General features: G+C 37.6%; 1 protein-coding gene across 1 annotated transcript in view; it reads right to left on the bottom strand.

Annotated features, from left to right (window-relative positions):
- Nucleotides 1-17,748, bottom strand: part of PDE3A (phosphodiesterase 3A) — a 352,467-nt gene that overhangs the window by 132,176 nt on the left and 202,543 nt on the right. The window contains exon 2 of the mRNA XM_060194472.1: nt 5,313-5,363. Coding sequence (XP_060050455.1) covers nt 5,313-5,363 — 51 coding nt within the window. The remainder of the gene's footprint in view (nt 1-5,312; nt 5,364-17,748) is intronic.

Below are 17,748 nucleotides of genomic sequence, written 5' to 3'. Positions count from 1 at the left end.
ACCGCCTGTGAAGCAACTCCCCTGCAGGTGGGGAGCCGGGTTCTAACCGGGATCCTTATGCCGGTCCTTGTGCTTTGCGCCACCTGCGCTTAACCCGCTGCGCCACAGCCCGACTCCCCCCAATGCAATTTTCTATATTTCTGTATATTGCTTTCCATCACTACTTCTAGATAATACTGTATTCTCACAGTTCACTGAAGTCTGTCTTATCACTAAGCCCTTAGTATGACTCATGCTTTCACTTATTTATTTCTACCTTGAGTTATTGCTTTGACTTAGTACCTGTACAACCCTACTGATCTGACAGTTACATCCCCTTTCTTATTTATTTATTTTGGCACCATGATTATCACTGGGGCTTAGTGCCTGCACTAAAAAATCTACTGCCCCTCATGTCCACTTCCCCTTTATTTCTTTTAATTTGATAAGACAGAAAGGAATTGAGAGAGGAGGGGCAGCTAGAGAGGGTGAAAGAAAGACACCTGTAGCCTTTTGCACTGCTCATGAAGATTTCCCCCTACAGATGGGTTTCATTATTTCCCCCTTGTTTCCATTTAATGGTGGATAACAGTCAGAGTGACAGAATGTGAGAGAAAAAAATGGAGGGAAGGAGGGAGTGAGGAAGGAAAAGAGGAGAGAGGGAAAGACAGAGAGAGAAAAAGAGAGAGAGAGAGAGAGAGAGAGAGAGAGAGAGAGAGAAGCAGACACAGGTGGGGAGAGACATACAGCACTGCTCTGTTGCTAGTTAAATTTCCCCCCTGCAGGTAGAGACTAGGGGCTTGAACCTAGGTCCTCACACATGATAATGTGTACACTTTACAGGCTGAGCCAGCACAAGCACCCAGTCTTCCCCCTCCCCTTCTTGTCTTCAAGCCCTGCCTGCAGCTTCAGTCCTCATCCCAATGAAACTCAATCTTTATTTCTTCTGATTCTGCTGCTCTGTTGTGAGCTGTCACCTCTTCACCCCAGTCTCGTCCCAGTCTTACAGCTAGTCTTCTCCAAGAATCAACCTTTTCCCTCTTAATAACTCTCTCCTGAGATCCATCTACTAAAGAAGTCCGTCATGAGCTTGTGTTCCCATACTGACATCTACTCCAATCTGGCTCAAAATGGCATCAAAATGGTGTCTCAAGTAATTGCCTGAAACTCCTTTACCTCATGGAGACATAACTGACATGAGTTTTAGGGGCACAACATGATGATTTAACATTTGGATATATATTGTGAAAATGATTACCACTCTAAGTCCAAGTAACAACCACCTCAAATACCCTTTTGGAATTACCATCCTCCCTTCTCACTTACTGCTGACATTGAATCCGTCATCTTTCCTAGAAGTAACTCAGTGCTCTGTATAACGATCCTTCAAGTATTTAGTTTCTGAGTCTGAACCCTCCTGAATTCTCATATGAAGTCATTAATATAAGGCACATATTCCTACACAGGAGTTTATGCCAATAGTCCCCATCCAATGTGTTTGTGAAGCAGCATGGGCAAAATCCACATACATCCAAACATTTCACACATTCTTCCATCTCTAACCTTCATAGGAGCTTTTGATTTTTATCATCTCTCTAATCCTACGGCTGGCACCTTACCCATCCTAACCCAATGGTTGGGGCACATCAGTCAGCAGGCGTTTGTCTAAGGTTTGAGTTCTGACACTTTACACAGTACTTGAGGAAGCTCCATAGCAGTTGTATACACACACACACACACACACACACACACAGAGAGAGTCAGAATTATAAAGAAGCCTAGAGTAGTGAAAATGCATATTTGTAGGATCCTAACTCCACAGAATAAGCAAACATTAACAAACTATCAAGCTTATCTACACAATGTAACACTGAATCTGCCAGTGTATTTTACATACAAATTATATATTCAAGTATGCCTCTACATCCAGCCATAATTATTAAGTTCTTGGAAAGTGGCAACCTCATCAGTCACATTTTCCTCAAAGTTATACCCACTATAGTGCTGTGCAGAGTAGTGACTTAAAACCTGCTCTTCGTTAAAGTAAAACGAGATGGGATTTAAGTGAAACCTTGGAGTGTGAGTGAGATACTAAGAATTCCACACACAAAACTAATCCATGTGAAGTTCCCTTTGAATGACGAACTTAATTGGTATTGTCTACAAAAATCAAAGGAAGATAAGAAAGGGTCAGTGATCTAAAACATAAACTCAGTGTCTCCCCCCCCACACACACAGTGGAGAAATAAAACCAGATCAGTGGTTATTATTTTAAGCTGAATCTTTTTAATATATAGGCTGTGTATTTGATATGCGGAGTCTCTCAAAAGCCTAGACCAAGTAGATCAGAAGCATCCAATAGCACAGCTATATACAAGATACTGGGTACTGTACAGCAAACCATAACAAAAGGACTTTTCAAAGTTAACCCAATTACTAAATAATATGATGATAACATTAACTATCGATTGTCTTTTTGAACCCTAAGACAGCAGGAACCTCACATCTCCACTATAGAGCCCCTACTTCCCCCAGTCCTGGAACCCTTGGATAGGGCCCACTTTCCCGTATGCCTCTCCCAATCCATATCAAATAATATTGCATCTGCCAATCACAACCTAACCAACGCAACGATTGCCACCTCAACATGCTTCACTTCAGACTGTGTCCAGAGACTTCACGTGTGGAATGACAACCCTTCAGCTTCACTACTCGGGTGAGACCCTTCCTTTCATAGTATACTCTAATTTCATCTCAGGTGTTTCACTTTCTAACAAAGTCCCAAAACCAAGATATACACCAGTTTCTGTGAGAGAGAGCATATCTTCACACGTATCTATAAACTACTGCAAAATATATACCTGAAAGCAGAAGTACACTAGAGTTTGCAGTGAGTACCTCCCTAACACTTCCTCTCCACTATTCCAAGCTTTGGGCCCACGATTGCTCAACAATTTGTTTGGCTACGTATGTTAACTCTCTTTTCAGTCACCAGGTTCCAGATGCCATCAGGATGCTGGCCAGGCTTCCCTGGATTGAAGACCTCACCAATGTGTCCTGGAGCTCAGCTTCCCCAGAGACCCACCCTACTAGGGAAAGAGAGAGGCAGACTGGGAGTATGAACCAACCAGTCAACGCCCATGTTCAGCAGGGAAGCAATTACAGAAGCCAGACCTTCTACCTTCTGCAACCCACAATGACCCTGGGTCCATGCTCCCAGAGGGATGGAGAATGGGAAAGCTATCAGGGGAGGGGGTGGGATAAGGAGATTGGGTGGTGGGAATTGTGTGGAGTTGTACCCCTCCTACCCTATGGTTTTGTTAATTAATCCTTTCTTAAATAAAAAATTTAAAAAATTTTTTAAATGCTTAAAGCGTAGTCTACTTATAATTTCCAAAGAATATTTTTATTTTAGTTGTTATTTTTTTCATGTTTGGGTATGTGTATTTACTTTTTATTTTAGCAATGCATAGCTGAGTTGAAAAATCAAGAAGACATTAAGAGTAGACTAGATTTAGAATAGTCATTTAGTTAGTGGACGGGGTGCAAGAAAGAAAATGATGCTAATAGTGGTAATTCATGCAGGAAGGTACTAATACCTTTGATTATACTTTATAACATTTATTTCTGTATATAAGTGACCAATCCAAACACAATGACAAATTACAATACACAAGTAGATCACCTGGGTAAAAACAATGCCTATCTTGCAGAGTAACCATGTCATACAATAGTATTGATACATCACTTTGAAGAGGTGTGCTCCTACCATGTTACTTAACATGTCTCCTCTGTAAAAGTGACTTCAGTAACTAGCCATGCAGCTCCTTACCTGTGCTCACCTTCATATTTTGCTTCTGTAGAATCACAAAACATTGTGAGTCATTATTCATGAACAATCTTGTATAAATTCTGATGTCAAATATTATAGATGTGGACAGAAGAAGAGGTGACAAGGAAGTAGAGCATAAAAAGAGTGAAGGAAAACAAGAATGGAACTTTTTGGGATAATCCCAATTTAATTGGGCTGGTTTATATTATTTACTAATCAAATTGATAAAGGACAAAAATAAAAGCCATGGGGAGTCAGGCAGTAGCGTAGCAGGTTAAGCCCATGGCACAAAGCACAAGGACCTGTTAGGATTCCGGTTCAAGCCCCTGGCTCCCCACCTGCAGGGGAGTTGTTTCACAAGCGGTGAAGCAGGTCTACAGGTGTCTCTATGTCTCTCTTCCTCTCTATCTCTCCTTTTTCTCTCATTTTCTCTGTCTCTATCCAATAACAAATAAAAATGATAATAAAAGACATGGTGATGAAAAATCTCAACAGAAAATACTGGACTGGCCTGGTTTTACTTTCTCAGTGACATGAATTAGACACTGATGCCTGAAACATACTGAAGACACAAGTCTACATCAGCTTAACACATCACACAGAAGTTCACACTTGACAGTGAATGCTTGTATGTACATACAACATTGCACATTCACACTCTGGCTTTTTAGTCGTAAATAGAAAGTGTGAGCAACAGAGATAAAATGTTCCACCCACTCAATTCTTGTTTGACACGTTCATATTGAGGTAAACATAAACATAGACTACAGTAAGATAAATGCTTATTTAATTGCTGGAGCACAAGAGACTGTAAAAGGAGAGATCATTTTCTAAGCATAAAATCCTGTCTTTATTCTGTCAGGCAAAGTAGTTATGAAAGCAAAACAAATCCACATTGTCTAATTAGGTCATTAAACAGCATAAATGCGTCATGGAAGCTTTTCTATTTGCCTAAGACATAAAGCAAGGCAATGAAAACAGTCTGGTAATATAGAAAGGTTGAGCATTTGTTTCTTTTAAAAAAATAATAGCCCCTTTCATCTTTCTATTTCCTTAAAATGAAGACAGTTAATTTAGAGACAAATTCTGTAATTAGTCTGGGGTTTATTCACTCAGATTATATCTCAAAATATTTAGCTAGAACAGGATAATAGAAAAAAGAAAAGAATACATAGAAAAAATAGCAAAGAAGTGGCTAAAATGAAGATTATGAACTGCTGATCAAAATGCATCTTGCAGAGATTAATATAAATATGGAATTTAAATTCATATAAACACACCCAAGCTGGGACACCAGAAGGCAGAAGGCTCTGCATTGGAAGACACTGGCATCTGCCTTCAGGAATTGAAAACCAGACTTTAATTATAGCTAACTTAAATAAAAACACATGGCAGGGTTATTTTGCCTCTGCCCCTCTCAACTTCTGAATATTTTTTTTGAATTTTAGACAACTAATGCATCAAAAAGTTATGACAGTAAACAAATGGAAAAGAAACTTACCTGTGATCCTCTTGGCCCTCGCTTGTGGTCCCATTCTGAATGTCCCATGAGCTGTAAGCAATATAATAATTTCAGTAAATAAAAATGCTATTTATTTCAAGGCAACATTTTTCAACTCTTAGTCTTAAAGAATTATTAGGTATTTGAAATTTATATGTTATATAGTCAGCATGAATAAATTAACATAACTGAAGTAACAAACTTGTGTTGGATAGCTAATATTTATACATGCTAGTCTTTCTGAAAATATTTGATATCAGTGTGAGATAAAGAGGGTCTGCTAAGGAATAGTTTCACATTTCTGTATTAGGAATATTCATAAATCAAGTTCAATTGTGTTAATCTCTATGTGCATATTATTAAAAATTCAGTGCATTTGGAAAATACATTGGAGAAATCCACTAGTGGGACTTAATCTACTCTCATGGATGATAAGAGCCAGAAGGCCAAACTATTTCCATGATTTTTATTTCTGTTTTGGTTACATCACAAAAATATGAGAGTTCTAAGAACAGTTATTTACTGTGAAAATAAACCACCAGTGTCTCAAAATGTAGATTTTCATAAAAACAGACTATACAGGGAGTCGGGCTGTAGCACAGCGGATTAAGCGCAAGTGGTGCAAAATGCAAGGACCAGCGTAAGGATCCAGGTTCGAGCCCTGACTCCCCACCTGCAGGGGAGTCACTTCACAAGCGGTGAAGCAGGTCTACAGGTGTCTAGCTTTCTCTCCTCCCTCTTTCCCAATCTCTCTCCATTTCTCTCTGCCCTATCCAATAACGATGACAACAATAATAACTACAACAATAAAACAACAAGGGCAACAAAAGGGAATAAATAAATTATAAAAAAAATAAAAAAAAAAACCTGTATAACACCATTATTCCCATAGTGGTAAGCAGTCCTGAGTTACTCTGCTAATAAATCACAGTACTTATTAATTGAAAAAAGTAGTGCACCATCAAAAGAAGAATACTAAGGAAATAGCAGATACTGAGAATGTACCACCTATCCAATATGTTCCCTGTTCGCACATAGCAATGCTAGAGCTCCTTACTACTGATGAACAAGGAGCAAAATGGAATACACAACACATCCATGTGCACTGCAAACTGCTACACAACAGAAGTGATTCCTAGTAGCATAATAAAAACATAAAGCCCCCTAATAATAACAATAACATTAAAATGATAGCTTTGTACAGCACAATTAAGAAATTTTTGAAAAACATTTAGTGAAAGCAGTAGCATTTTCATTGGTTGGCAAATAATCTTCCTGAGTAAGACTCAACTATCTAATAAATGCTCACTTATACCCAAAATTACAGGCTCAATTCAGTTTCAACCAAAAGTTAACTGTACTGTGGGAAACTGGAAAAAAAAAAAAAAGCTAAAACTTGTATCAGAGAGAAGAAATGTAAAAGAATTAGGTGATAATAGTGGAGATTAAATTGACCTAGGAGAGGATCAAAACACATTTTCAAATTTAACCCAAATGAAGTAATAATGACTTAAGACCCAAGATATAAATGAATGGGATGTGGAAGGCAGTTCTGAACTCAGGCACATACAACAGCATGTAAAATGGTAAATAAAATTAAAAAAAAAACTAGTATAGCCACAGACCCTTTGGAATGTAATTAAACTATGCCTACTATCTACAAAATGGAGACCCCCTCAACTCTTCATCTGCACTATTCCAGCCTTTAGGTTCATGATTAGTCAACAAATTGTTTGGCTTTGTATGTTAATTCTCTTTTCAGCCACTAGGTTCCAGATGCTAGCATGTTGCCAACCAGACTTCCCTGGACAGACAACCCCACCAATGTGTCCTGGAGCTCCAACTCCCCAGAGCCCCACCCTAGGGAAAGAGAGAGGCAGGCTGAGAGTATGGATCAACTTGTCAATGCCCATGTTCAGCAGGGAAGCAATTATAGAAGCCAGAACTTCCACCTTCTGCATCCCACAATGACCTTGGGTCCATACTCCCAGAGGGTTAAAGAATAGGAAAGCTATCAGGGGAGGGGATGGGATATGGAGTTCCGGTGGTGGGAACTGTGTGTTGAACCCCTCTTATCCTATGGTTTTGTCAGTGTTTCCTTTTTGTAAATTAAAAAAGAAAGAAAGAAAGAAAGAAAGAAAGAAAGAAAGAAAGAAAGAAAGAAAGAAAGAAAGGAAGGAAGGAAGGAAGGAAGGAAGGAAGGAAGGAAGGAAGAAAGAGGAAAAAAAGTGAGTAAGTGATGAAAACTTGATAATATACAATAAAAAGAAAAATAAGTTCAAGGAAGAATTTCAAGATGTAAAACCCAGGTTCAAGCCTTCATTACACCACACAGGAATATTATTGTACTGGGGGATATTTTACTACCGTGGTATCTATCTAGCTGTACCTCTGAGAAAGATGCCTAGAGCAATGAAGCACTCTGGGGAAAACAAAAGTAACTCAGTAACTTCAAGGTATTAATCACTATTTATCTAACAAAAAGGGGAACTATTTAATAAGTTATAGAATAGAAAATAATATAAAACAATAATTAATATTTGGTTCACAGTAGTTTTCCAAACATTTCATGAGAGATATTATATTATCAAGCATAATAAATTGAAATATATAACAAAGTAATTTTAAATTACTCACTTTTAATAAAAACATAGTTAATTGTTGTGAACCCTGGGATTTCTTCATTAATCATTTAGTTATAGTTTGGCTAATACAATTTTGGGTGAAATAGCCCAGAAACAACTATCATAAAAAATTGACTGCATAATAGTTGATATTTATTCAAATGTTTTTTTTTAATTTCTGAATCATGTCTCTACTAGTAATTAAAGTACTACGAATTTAAAGTTAATTATTATTATAAGGGTCACAGCCACTAATAAACTAATAAAATAGTATGATTTAAAAACTTTTAACTGAAGAACACTTAATTAGTTATTTACTAAAAATTTGTTCTGTGATGCATTTCAACCACCTATGCTACTATGTTACCGATGTCTTGGGAATCTCCCTCAGGAAAAAAAAGGTCCTTGTTTCATCGATCACATTAAGCTTTAGGTCATCAAGAAAAAATTAATTTTTAAGCAGAAGGCTTTTCTTTCTCTTTCCTTTACTGCTTTACTTAGATCTCCTGAAAAGAAGACTTTGTAAAAGACTGTCTTTGCCACTATTATCCCCTATGCTAATGGGCTAAAACAAATATGGTGATTTGGTAGATATTACTATGCCTGAGGAAAATAACGAGGTAAATAAACTTCAAAAATATAATCTATGGTATACTGACTTCAGAAAATGTGATTGTGAGAGGTGATACATCAAGAAGCATTAGAAAATATTTATAAAGATAAAATATGGAATTCATAACCGAATACATTAATTCTATCAGAGAGGTCAATTTTCAGAACCCAAAATACTCAAAATAAAAATGCACTTGAGTCATCACTGAAGAAAATGTTTGTTGACTGAAAAACCATACCTTACAAAAGAAATCTTCAAAATTAACTTCCTAAGTCTTATTAATGAAAAAGATTCAGAGAAAATAAACTCTATTACTATATATGTTATTATATTTAAAAGTCTTAATTGACTGAGCATTTAATACTATTTTAAAATATATTTTAAATTATTTATTATTTTCTTTTCATCCTCCTTTTCTTCCTTCTCTCTACCTTCCTTCCTTCCTTTATTTTCTCCTTTTTTCTCTTTCTTTTCTCTTCTGTATTGTTTGTGTGCTTCTTTATTCCAGACTGATTTTTGGTGTGCTTTTTTTTTTCATATGAAAGAGAGAGGTAGAGACAGAGAAAAAGAGAGAAAGGGAAAGACCCCACATCACTTCAGCTTCCTAAAATGAGGTGGGCGCTGTGCTTAAACCTGGGTCATATGCAAAGCAAACCAAAGCAAGCACCTTATGCAGGTGAGCAATTTTGCACTCCTAAATATACTTTCAGTGTAATAAAACTGTTACAGAAATCTATATGCAATGCTAGATAAACTCTAAAAAGAAAGAAATTCTGAAATGACAAGATAATGGGATGTTCTCTATTCAATAAAACAGTCAAAGATATCAACATGAAATTATTTCCCTTTTGTTTTAATGAAATAAAGCCCTATTTAATTCTTCTGTTTGACTATGTATGTATGTATGTATTTACTTATTTATTCATTCATTTATTTATTTTGACAGGCCAGGCAGAAATTGACAGTGGGAACGGAGAGTCAACGACACTTGCAGCACAGTTTGGCTTCAATGTTTGTGAAGCTTCCCCATGCACCTGGGAACTGGGGACTTGAGCCTGGGTCCTTGTACATGGCACTGTGTGTTCGCAGCTGAGTGTGCCACCACCCAGCCCCAGAACTCTATTTTTACTTAAATAATATGAGCCAAAACCTTAGCATTTATTATTTCAATGGAAAGTATATGTGGTCTGTAACCATATTTTTGTTTTTTCAATGCAGAGAGAGGTGGTGGTGGTTGGACAGCGTTGCAGGGCTTTAGTCTTCTCCATGATTCTGGCAGAACCCGAGAGGGTGGATTGAGGAGGGCCAGTAACATTGTATGGAATTTCACCCTACTTTCACACAGAATTTATTTTACTGACATAGGAGCCCTATCCTCAGACCTTGCATCACAGGCTAAAACAAGCAGAACATTTTCAGTATCTTCTCAACAAAATATCCATCATATGATAAAAAAAGCTTACTTATTACTAATGCCTACTTGACTCATTTGTTCACTGTAAATATTCCTGTTAAAGCAGAATCAAAAATCTCAATATTTAAGGAAGGACATAGACAACTTTCTGTCCCCTAATAATGAGAACAAATGAAACTAATTTGGTTACAATCAACAGTAGAGAGGAGAGACTGAATCGTAAAGTGAATTTCAGAACAAAATGCGAACTGATGTGTATGTTACAGCAATGAATCAGGTATGCAGAATAATGTTAAGTGGCAGCTAGCCAAAGCAGGCATTTGACATTAACATGGGCCTGGCTAAAAAGTCAGAAATAGGATATAGACCATGAGGAACAGAAGTAGAAATTGTGGAATTACTATTAAATATTTTGCCATTGAATTCATCAGAGCTAAACGTTTCTAGATAAATGACTAGCAGCATGATATCCAGGCCATTTGGAAAAGAGACAGAGCACTTATTAACAAGGCATGTTAGCCTTTTAGAGGATTTTAGGATTTGTTATATAAAAGTTCCAGAAATATGAAACACAAGGAAGGTAGAATGGGGAAAACAGAAAGAGTTTTATCAATTTTGACTGAAACTAGAAAAATAAATAAAACCCAGGAAATTTAAATATATTCTGGTTGATAAAGAGAACAAGACTACTTAATTCGGCGGGCGGGGGGGGGGGTCATGCTATCTCTCATTATCTATCTAAAAAAGGGTCCTCTAGGCTACTTAACTATGATTACTCTCCTGGCAAATGACATTTTAATAAGCGTCTTCCCAGAAGGTTTGGGGATGTATAGGTCACAACAGTTATGTCTACACATGGTAAACAGAATCTTCCATCTGATACAGGAATTTTCTCTCTCCACACACACACACACACACACACACACACACACACACACACACACACACACACACAGCTATTTTGTCTCCTTTCTCACTCCTGTTAATTCAGGATGAGGAAACTGAAGACTATATATATATATATATATATATATATATATATATATATATATATATATATTCCTTAGGGAAAAAGACACTAATATATAAGAAAACCCAAATTTCCTTGATACTAAAGTCATCTTCATCCTATGGCACAGATTACTCTCTCATTTATAAGGATAAAATTTTACATCACAGCCTTCAACTAACAGTGTGTTACACAGAGCTCAGTTCCAAGGAAAACAAAACTGCTGCCAAACACCAAATTTAAAAAGTTCACGGGAGAAGCAAAGGCAAAGTCAGCATGGAAAGAAAACGGCTCTATCCAAGCTGAGATATTTTTAATAAAAGCATGAGAAATGAGGATAGTTGAAAGTATATTTCTGTAGGTAAAATATTTTCCTTTCTTGTTTATATATTTGCCCTGTGCTATTTTTCTCCTATTGTGTTTGTTTGTTTATATAAAAAGTCATGACTTTTTAGGGAGTTCTTGGGAGAAAAATTCACCATCCCTATTACTGAAGGGATGAAAGTTGGAGGAAAACCACAACTTGAGGTGAAATAAAAAACAGCCCCTATATTCAACATGTGTGATTCTGCTAGCCGGTAAAGTTTTAGACCCCTCTACAGCCATGAGCAGCCTTTACCAGAACTGATAATTGTTTATCTTATAGGACTAAACTTTGATGACCATATTCAGACTTTATAGACCTAGCATATGCTTAACCCTTGATGATAATTGCTTATTTTGCCTTTTACCTGTTTCACCCTAATAAACCTTGTATTGATTAAACCAGTTCCCAGCTCCCGCTGTGAATCCTTCTATATGCACCACAAGCTGCCCCAACCCCCATACCTCTTTTTAACTTAATTTACAACATTCTACTTTCCCAGCTTGTATAATTTTAGTGAAGGGAGAAAGATCTCAAGGATCTCAATACAGAGTTTACAGGTGATGATAAAGCTCTGAAGATGTTTATTGAAAGTAAAGCATGGGGCATGAGTGGGGCAGGGTAAGTAGGAAATGAGAACAGAACTCATTTTGAGTAGATTAGTTATGTATGGACAGCCAAGATTTGATCAGGAAACTGCAGAAAATAGGAGAATCTGACAGAAAGGTCTTTGGAGGACAGGCATGATCCAGAGGTGCAAAACCCTGAGACAAGACAGTGAACAGCACATCTGAGGAACAGCTGGGTGTGTTGCAAGGTTTAAAAAGAGTGGAGTCTTTTTACCCACAGGTATGTATTTGGCATTTATTCCCTTCCTCTAACATGAAACTATCCAAAATGTTTAATTATTAGCTCCATTAACACGGATCATTTTCTCCACAGAAACTATTATAAGCCTGGGATTCATACTTCTCCAGTCTCCTCAGTACAAGTTCTCAACTATTTCATCCAAGTACCTCTGTGCTAGTCACAAAACGTAGCATCCTAGAAGGGTCCTTTTACGTGTGTGTGTGTGTGTGTGTGTGTGTGTGTGTGTGTGTGTGTGTGTGTGGTTTATCACCAGTCATAAAGTGCATATCAAGCAGTGAGTTCCCCAGCTCCATGGTTAGGAGAATATTACCATGCATATTTGTCTTTTTTTTTGGGGGGGAAAGGGGGTGAATGACACCTTGATCGACTATTCTCAAATAGATTCACAGAGAGAATGAACTAGCACTGAAGTTTTCTTCAGTGTGAAGATGCTGCCACGTGATGGTGTACTGGGATCCCGAACCTGGGGAAGGAAGGGTTCACTCTCCCAAGAGAGCTATCTTGTGTACAGCTTTACCAGATGGCTTTCCCCACCTAAGAGGATTTTTTTTACACCTGGTGTAGATCAGAGCAAGTTTAATCTAGTACTTCGGTGGGGTTGCTCCTAATTCTGGCTATTTTCATTCTGCCACCCTACCAACTATTATTTATTTATTTTCTGTTTTGTTGCCCTTGTTGTTTTTCATTGTTGTAGTTATTATGTTGATATCATTGTTGTTGGATAGGACAGAGAGAAATGGAGAGAGGAGGAGAAGACAGAGGGGGGGAAATAAAGCTAGACACCTGCAGACCTGCTTCACTGCCCGTGAAGTGACTATCCTGCAGGTGGGAAGTCAGGGGCTGGAGCCGGGATCCTTACGCCAGTCCTTGCACTTTGCGCCACATGCGCTTAACCCACTGCGATACCGCCCAACTCCCTCAACCTATTATTTTTTACCTTAATTTCATTTTATTAGTGATTTAATATTGATTTACAAAATTATAAGATAACAGGGGCATAATTCCATACAGTTCACACTACCAGAGTTCTGTGTCCTATCTCCTCCACTGGAAACTACAGTAGGTTCCCAAGGTCACTGAAATGGGCTGATTCTATAACTATCTATATCTATGTTTTTCTCATTTTAAAAAAAATAATGGTCCTGCCTTTGTTCCCTTTCTAGTTTACCCCTATACCTACTTGTTGGTATGCATGAGACCCCTTCTGTTTCATTTGGTTTAAATCCTCCCTGCTTAACACTATTCTATTTACATAACCACTTCATTCTATTTACATAACCGCTGTTAACAAGCACCTCCCTCCAGGGCATTGGTTCAATCCCCACTGTTTCATGATATGTTTTTGCTCCACCCCTCCTCCTTGTCACACCCTGATCCCTTCTTTATCACACCCTGATTTTCACCAGTCACTTTTCTCTCCACCCTCTCTATGTCACATCCTGTTTCCACCCTACTTGGGAAGTATATATAAAGACAGCATTATGAGTTTTAGAGTACTGTACTGTACCTTGAGTTCAGCTTAGCTCGTCTTAGATTGTGCTGTGTCCTGCATGAATAAAGAGATACTGCCTACAGCTCAACCATGAATCCCTGGTCGTCTGTTACCCACTTGTGAAGCCAGCCCGGCGAAAACAACATAACCCGTCGAAAACAACACCTACTACTACTTTCAGGTGTCTTTCCTCTTCTCTCTCTGATAAGCAAAACAGTGCCTGGCTTCCTCTGGTGTTTTCCAGATTTGCTTTCCTTTCACTGGTGGTATAAAAACAAGACTCTTGGTGACAAATGCTTTGGGTCCTTGTGGAATGGGGGTACAGAGCCCTCTCGTTTATTTATCCTATTGTTTACCTCTCTGGGTGTATGGACCAAAATTATTTTTGGGTTGCAGAAGGTGGGAGTTCTTTTCCCCCACCTATTATAATGGAGTACAAAATTTAAAACAACACTGAGCTCTTCAGATAAGGACCCTGGAAATCTTCATTTGGTTTAGGTCTTAGGCAGAAGTCATTAGTAGAATCCACAAGGCTCCTACACATGACCATCCAGGTTTCATGACTGTGGTTTAGGAGCTAAAAGCTTGTAGGGGGCATTTCTAAGGCTTCACTTCTCTGCTTTTTCTTATTTATTTGCCTGTCCCCCATACACAGACAAAGAGGGAGGGAGGGGAGGGGAAGATGGAGAGACTATAACCTAAAAGAAGTTTCCATCAATGTAGTGAGGCTCACACATGGTAAAGCAGCATACTACATAAGTACTCAAGTGTGTTACTTTGCCAACCTCACTATATGAAAGATTTTGCTAAAAATAGCAATTGATTTTGTTAAACTATACACACTATATATTAATTATATAGCATAATATATATATTATTTTATTTTATTGCCTCCAGGGTTATTGCTGTGGCTGGATGCCTACTGTATGAATCCACTGTTCCTGGAGGCTATTTGTCCCTTTTTTGCTGCCCTTGTTGTTGTTATTGCTATTGGTGTTATTGGATAAGACAGAGAGAAATTGAGAAAGGAGGTGACAACAGAAAGGGGGAGAGAAAGATAGACACCTGTAGACCTGTTTCACCACCTGTAAAGCGACCCCACTGTAGGTGGGAATCCAGGGGCTCAAACCGGGATATTTGCTCTAGTCCTTGTGTTTCATGCCATGTGCACTTAACCTGCTGAGCTACCACCTGACACCCAACGTTTGTTAATTTTAATAAGCCTTAAAGCAAAGGAACATAAGTCAACTAAATATCAGTTCTCTAAGTAAGTACACTAGTAAGGAAAAGAGAAAAAGAATTTGATTAGTACTCATGAAACTTATACTAATAGTTGATGTGACTTGATTTATTTCTCTAAAATCCATTTCCATTTAAAACTGTGGAATAAGAGAAAAAATTAATTTCTTTTTTTAAATTTTTTTCATTATCTTTATTTATTTATTGGATAGAGACAGCCAGAAATCAAGAGGGAAGGGGGTGATAGAGAGGGAGAGAGACAGAGAGACACCTGCAACACTGCTTCACCACTTGTGAAGCTTTCCCTTGCAGGTTGGGACCAGGGACTTGAACCTGGGTCTTTGCACATTGTAACATGTGCATTCAACCAGGTGCGCCACCACCTGGCCCCTGAAAAAATTAATTTCTTGTAAAATTCTATCATATTTTAAAATATTGATGAAGGAATTAAACATGTATAGTAAGTTAGGTCATATGTTAGGGTAAATTCTCTATTACTGTACCAAGTTTACTGTATTCATTCCCTATTTGTCCACAGATTCACTCATACAGTCTTTTGACAAAGTTTTATTAGGTTCCTAATAGAATACACTTTACTCATAGCTCTATATATTCTTAAATAATTTATTCATTCTCTTATTATGACATGAGAATGGGGAAGGGGCTTTAGAAAAAGAACTAGAACATCACTCTAACATAGGAGAACTGAACTTACTTCATACATGCAAGCCCAGTACTTCCAGTCATGTTGTGCTCTGTGTAAAATGTAGCAAAGGTGATAACTGCCAAACGACAGAAACCAGATCTTGAGGCATTCTGTGATTCATTAATACAGTATAGCACAGTAAGTAAGTATGTGGTTTCTCCAGCCAAAATGGTTGGTTTAAATCCCACCTCTGACATGATACATTATTTCAGAAAATTTACAAAATGGCAGGTGTCTCCAATTCCTTCTCTCTGGGATTTAGATAAGAGTAACATAAAACTGTTCAACAATTTGTTTGGCTTTGTATGTTAACTCTCTTTTTCAGTCACTAGGTTCCAGATGCCAGCATGATGCCAACCAGACTTCCCTGGACAAACAACCCTACCAATGTGTCCTGGAGTTCCAACTCCCCAGAGCCCCACCCTACTAGGGAAAGAGAGAGGCAAGCTGGGAGTATGGATTGACCAGTCAACGCTCATGTTCAGCAGGGAAGCAATTACAGAAGCCAGACCTTCCACCTTCTGCATCTCACAATAACCTTAGGTCCATACTCCCAGAGGGATAAAGAATAGGAAAGCTATCAGGGGAGGGAATGGGATATGGAGATCTGGTGGTGGGGGAACTGTGTGGAGTTGTACCCCTCTTATCCTATGGTTTTGTTAATGTCTCCTTTTTTAAATAAATAAAAAATAAATAAAAAAGAGCAACATAAAACTCTTGTGAGTTTTAGGAGTGTTAAAAGAATCAATATACAAAAAAAACTTAATGTAATACCTAGTGCTTGCTAAGTACTTAAAAAATGTCAGCTGCTGTTGCTATCATTATTATATATTGTTTATGTGTGGTTGCACTTTTAATTCTTTGAGAAGAGTATTTAATTCAGATGATAGGTATGGTTTCATTCTAGTAAACTAGAATAAAGAATCCCATTTCTTGCTCATACCTACACAGAATTTATAATGTTTGATCAGATTTACAAATAAAACAAAACTGAAAATATCATTAATAAAAGTCAGAGGTGATTCATGTATATAACCAGGAGTATAATGAATCAAATTCTGTTATTTTTTGCACCACAATTGGAAAATGCAGATTTTAACACTGCCAGGTTCCTGAGGCCTACAGGTAATGAGAACTAGAAAGGTGTGCTCTCCCTGTGGGAGAGTGGGAGAGCAGAGAAGGTTGAGAACCATAAAACAAAACAAAACAAAACACCCAAGGTCTCCAAAGGTCAGCTGGGAGACAAACCTGAGTGTGAGTCTGGTCAAGATTACAAAGACCTGCACCTTCAGATGTAACAGCCTTCTTTGTATACTGATTCATTTAACACTCTTAACACGCATAGACTTTGTTACTCTTATCTAAAACTTAGAGACAGGGAAATGGAGGCACAGTAACATTAAAATTGTCTGAGATAATGTATCAAGTAAGATTGAATATCATATCAGAGGTGGGATTTAAACCAGACAACCAAATCTTTAATGACAACTGGTGGTTAGGCCTGAAAAAAACAAGTGGACAAAACAAGCCAAACAAAAATCCACGTAAATGCTTCAAAAAACCAAACTAAAAAAAGATTCCAGTTCTGAGCAGCTGAGAAAAATGAAGCGTGCTTTGGAAGCAGTAAACATGTCATGATGGCTTTAATTTATTAACTCAACTAAATTCAGGTGAATCTTAAAGCTCAGAGAAGGACTGTAAGGGCCTGCAAATATTTACAAATCCTCAAACCCTTTCTTGTTCTTTATTTCTTCAATTTGTGTAACAGAGTAGAAAGCATTTCTTTAAAAGCTCTCCTTTGTTACTTTTAGCTCTTCATCACTTGTTTTTGGTTAGATCAAACTAATATTTTTTTTTCAGATTTCTTCTATACTCAAGACTTCACATATACAGTTTCTTATGAAAAGACTCATTCAAGGGTGTCCCCATGCAAATTATTAAAACACAGTTAAGTCTACTGGGACAACTTCATGAGACTAATAATAAAACTGACCCCATTAGAAGAAAATCTTAGAAATCCTAGAGAAAATAATGATATCCACACATAACCTTCGTTGTGGCAAAGCATTAGCTCAACAAAATTCATGAGGCCTTATATTTGGACA

Source organism: Erinaceus europaeus, chromosome 7, assembly GCF_950295315.1.
Source record: "Erinaceus europaeus chromosome 7, mEriEur2.1, whole genome shotgun sequence".
NCBI lineage: Eukaryota > Metazoa > Chordata > Mammalia > Eulipotyphla > Erinaceidae > Erinaceus > Erinaceus europaeus.
The sequence above is the reverse complement of the archived record's forward strand: the minus strand, read 5'-3'. Positions and strand labels throughout refer to the sequence as shown.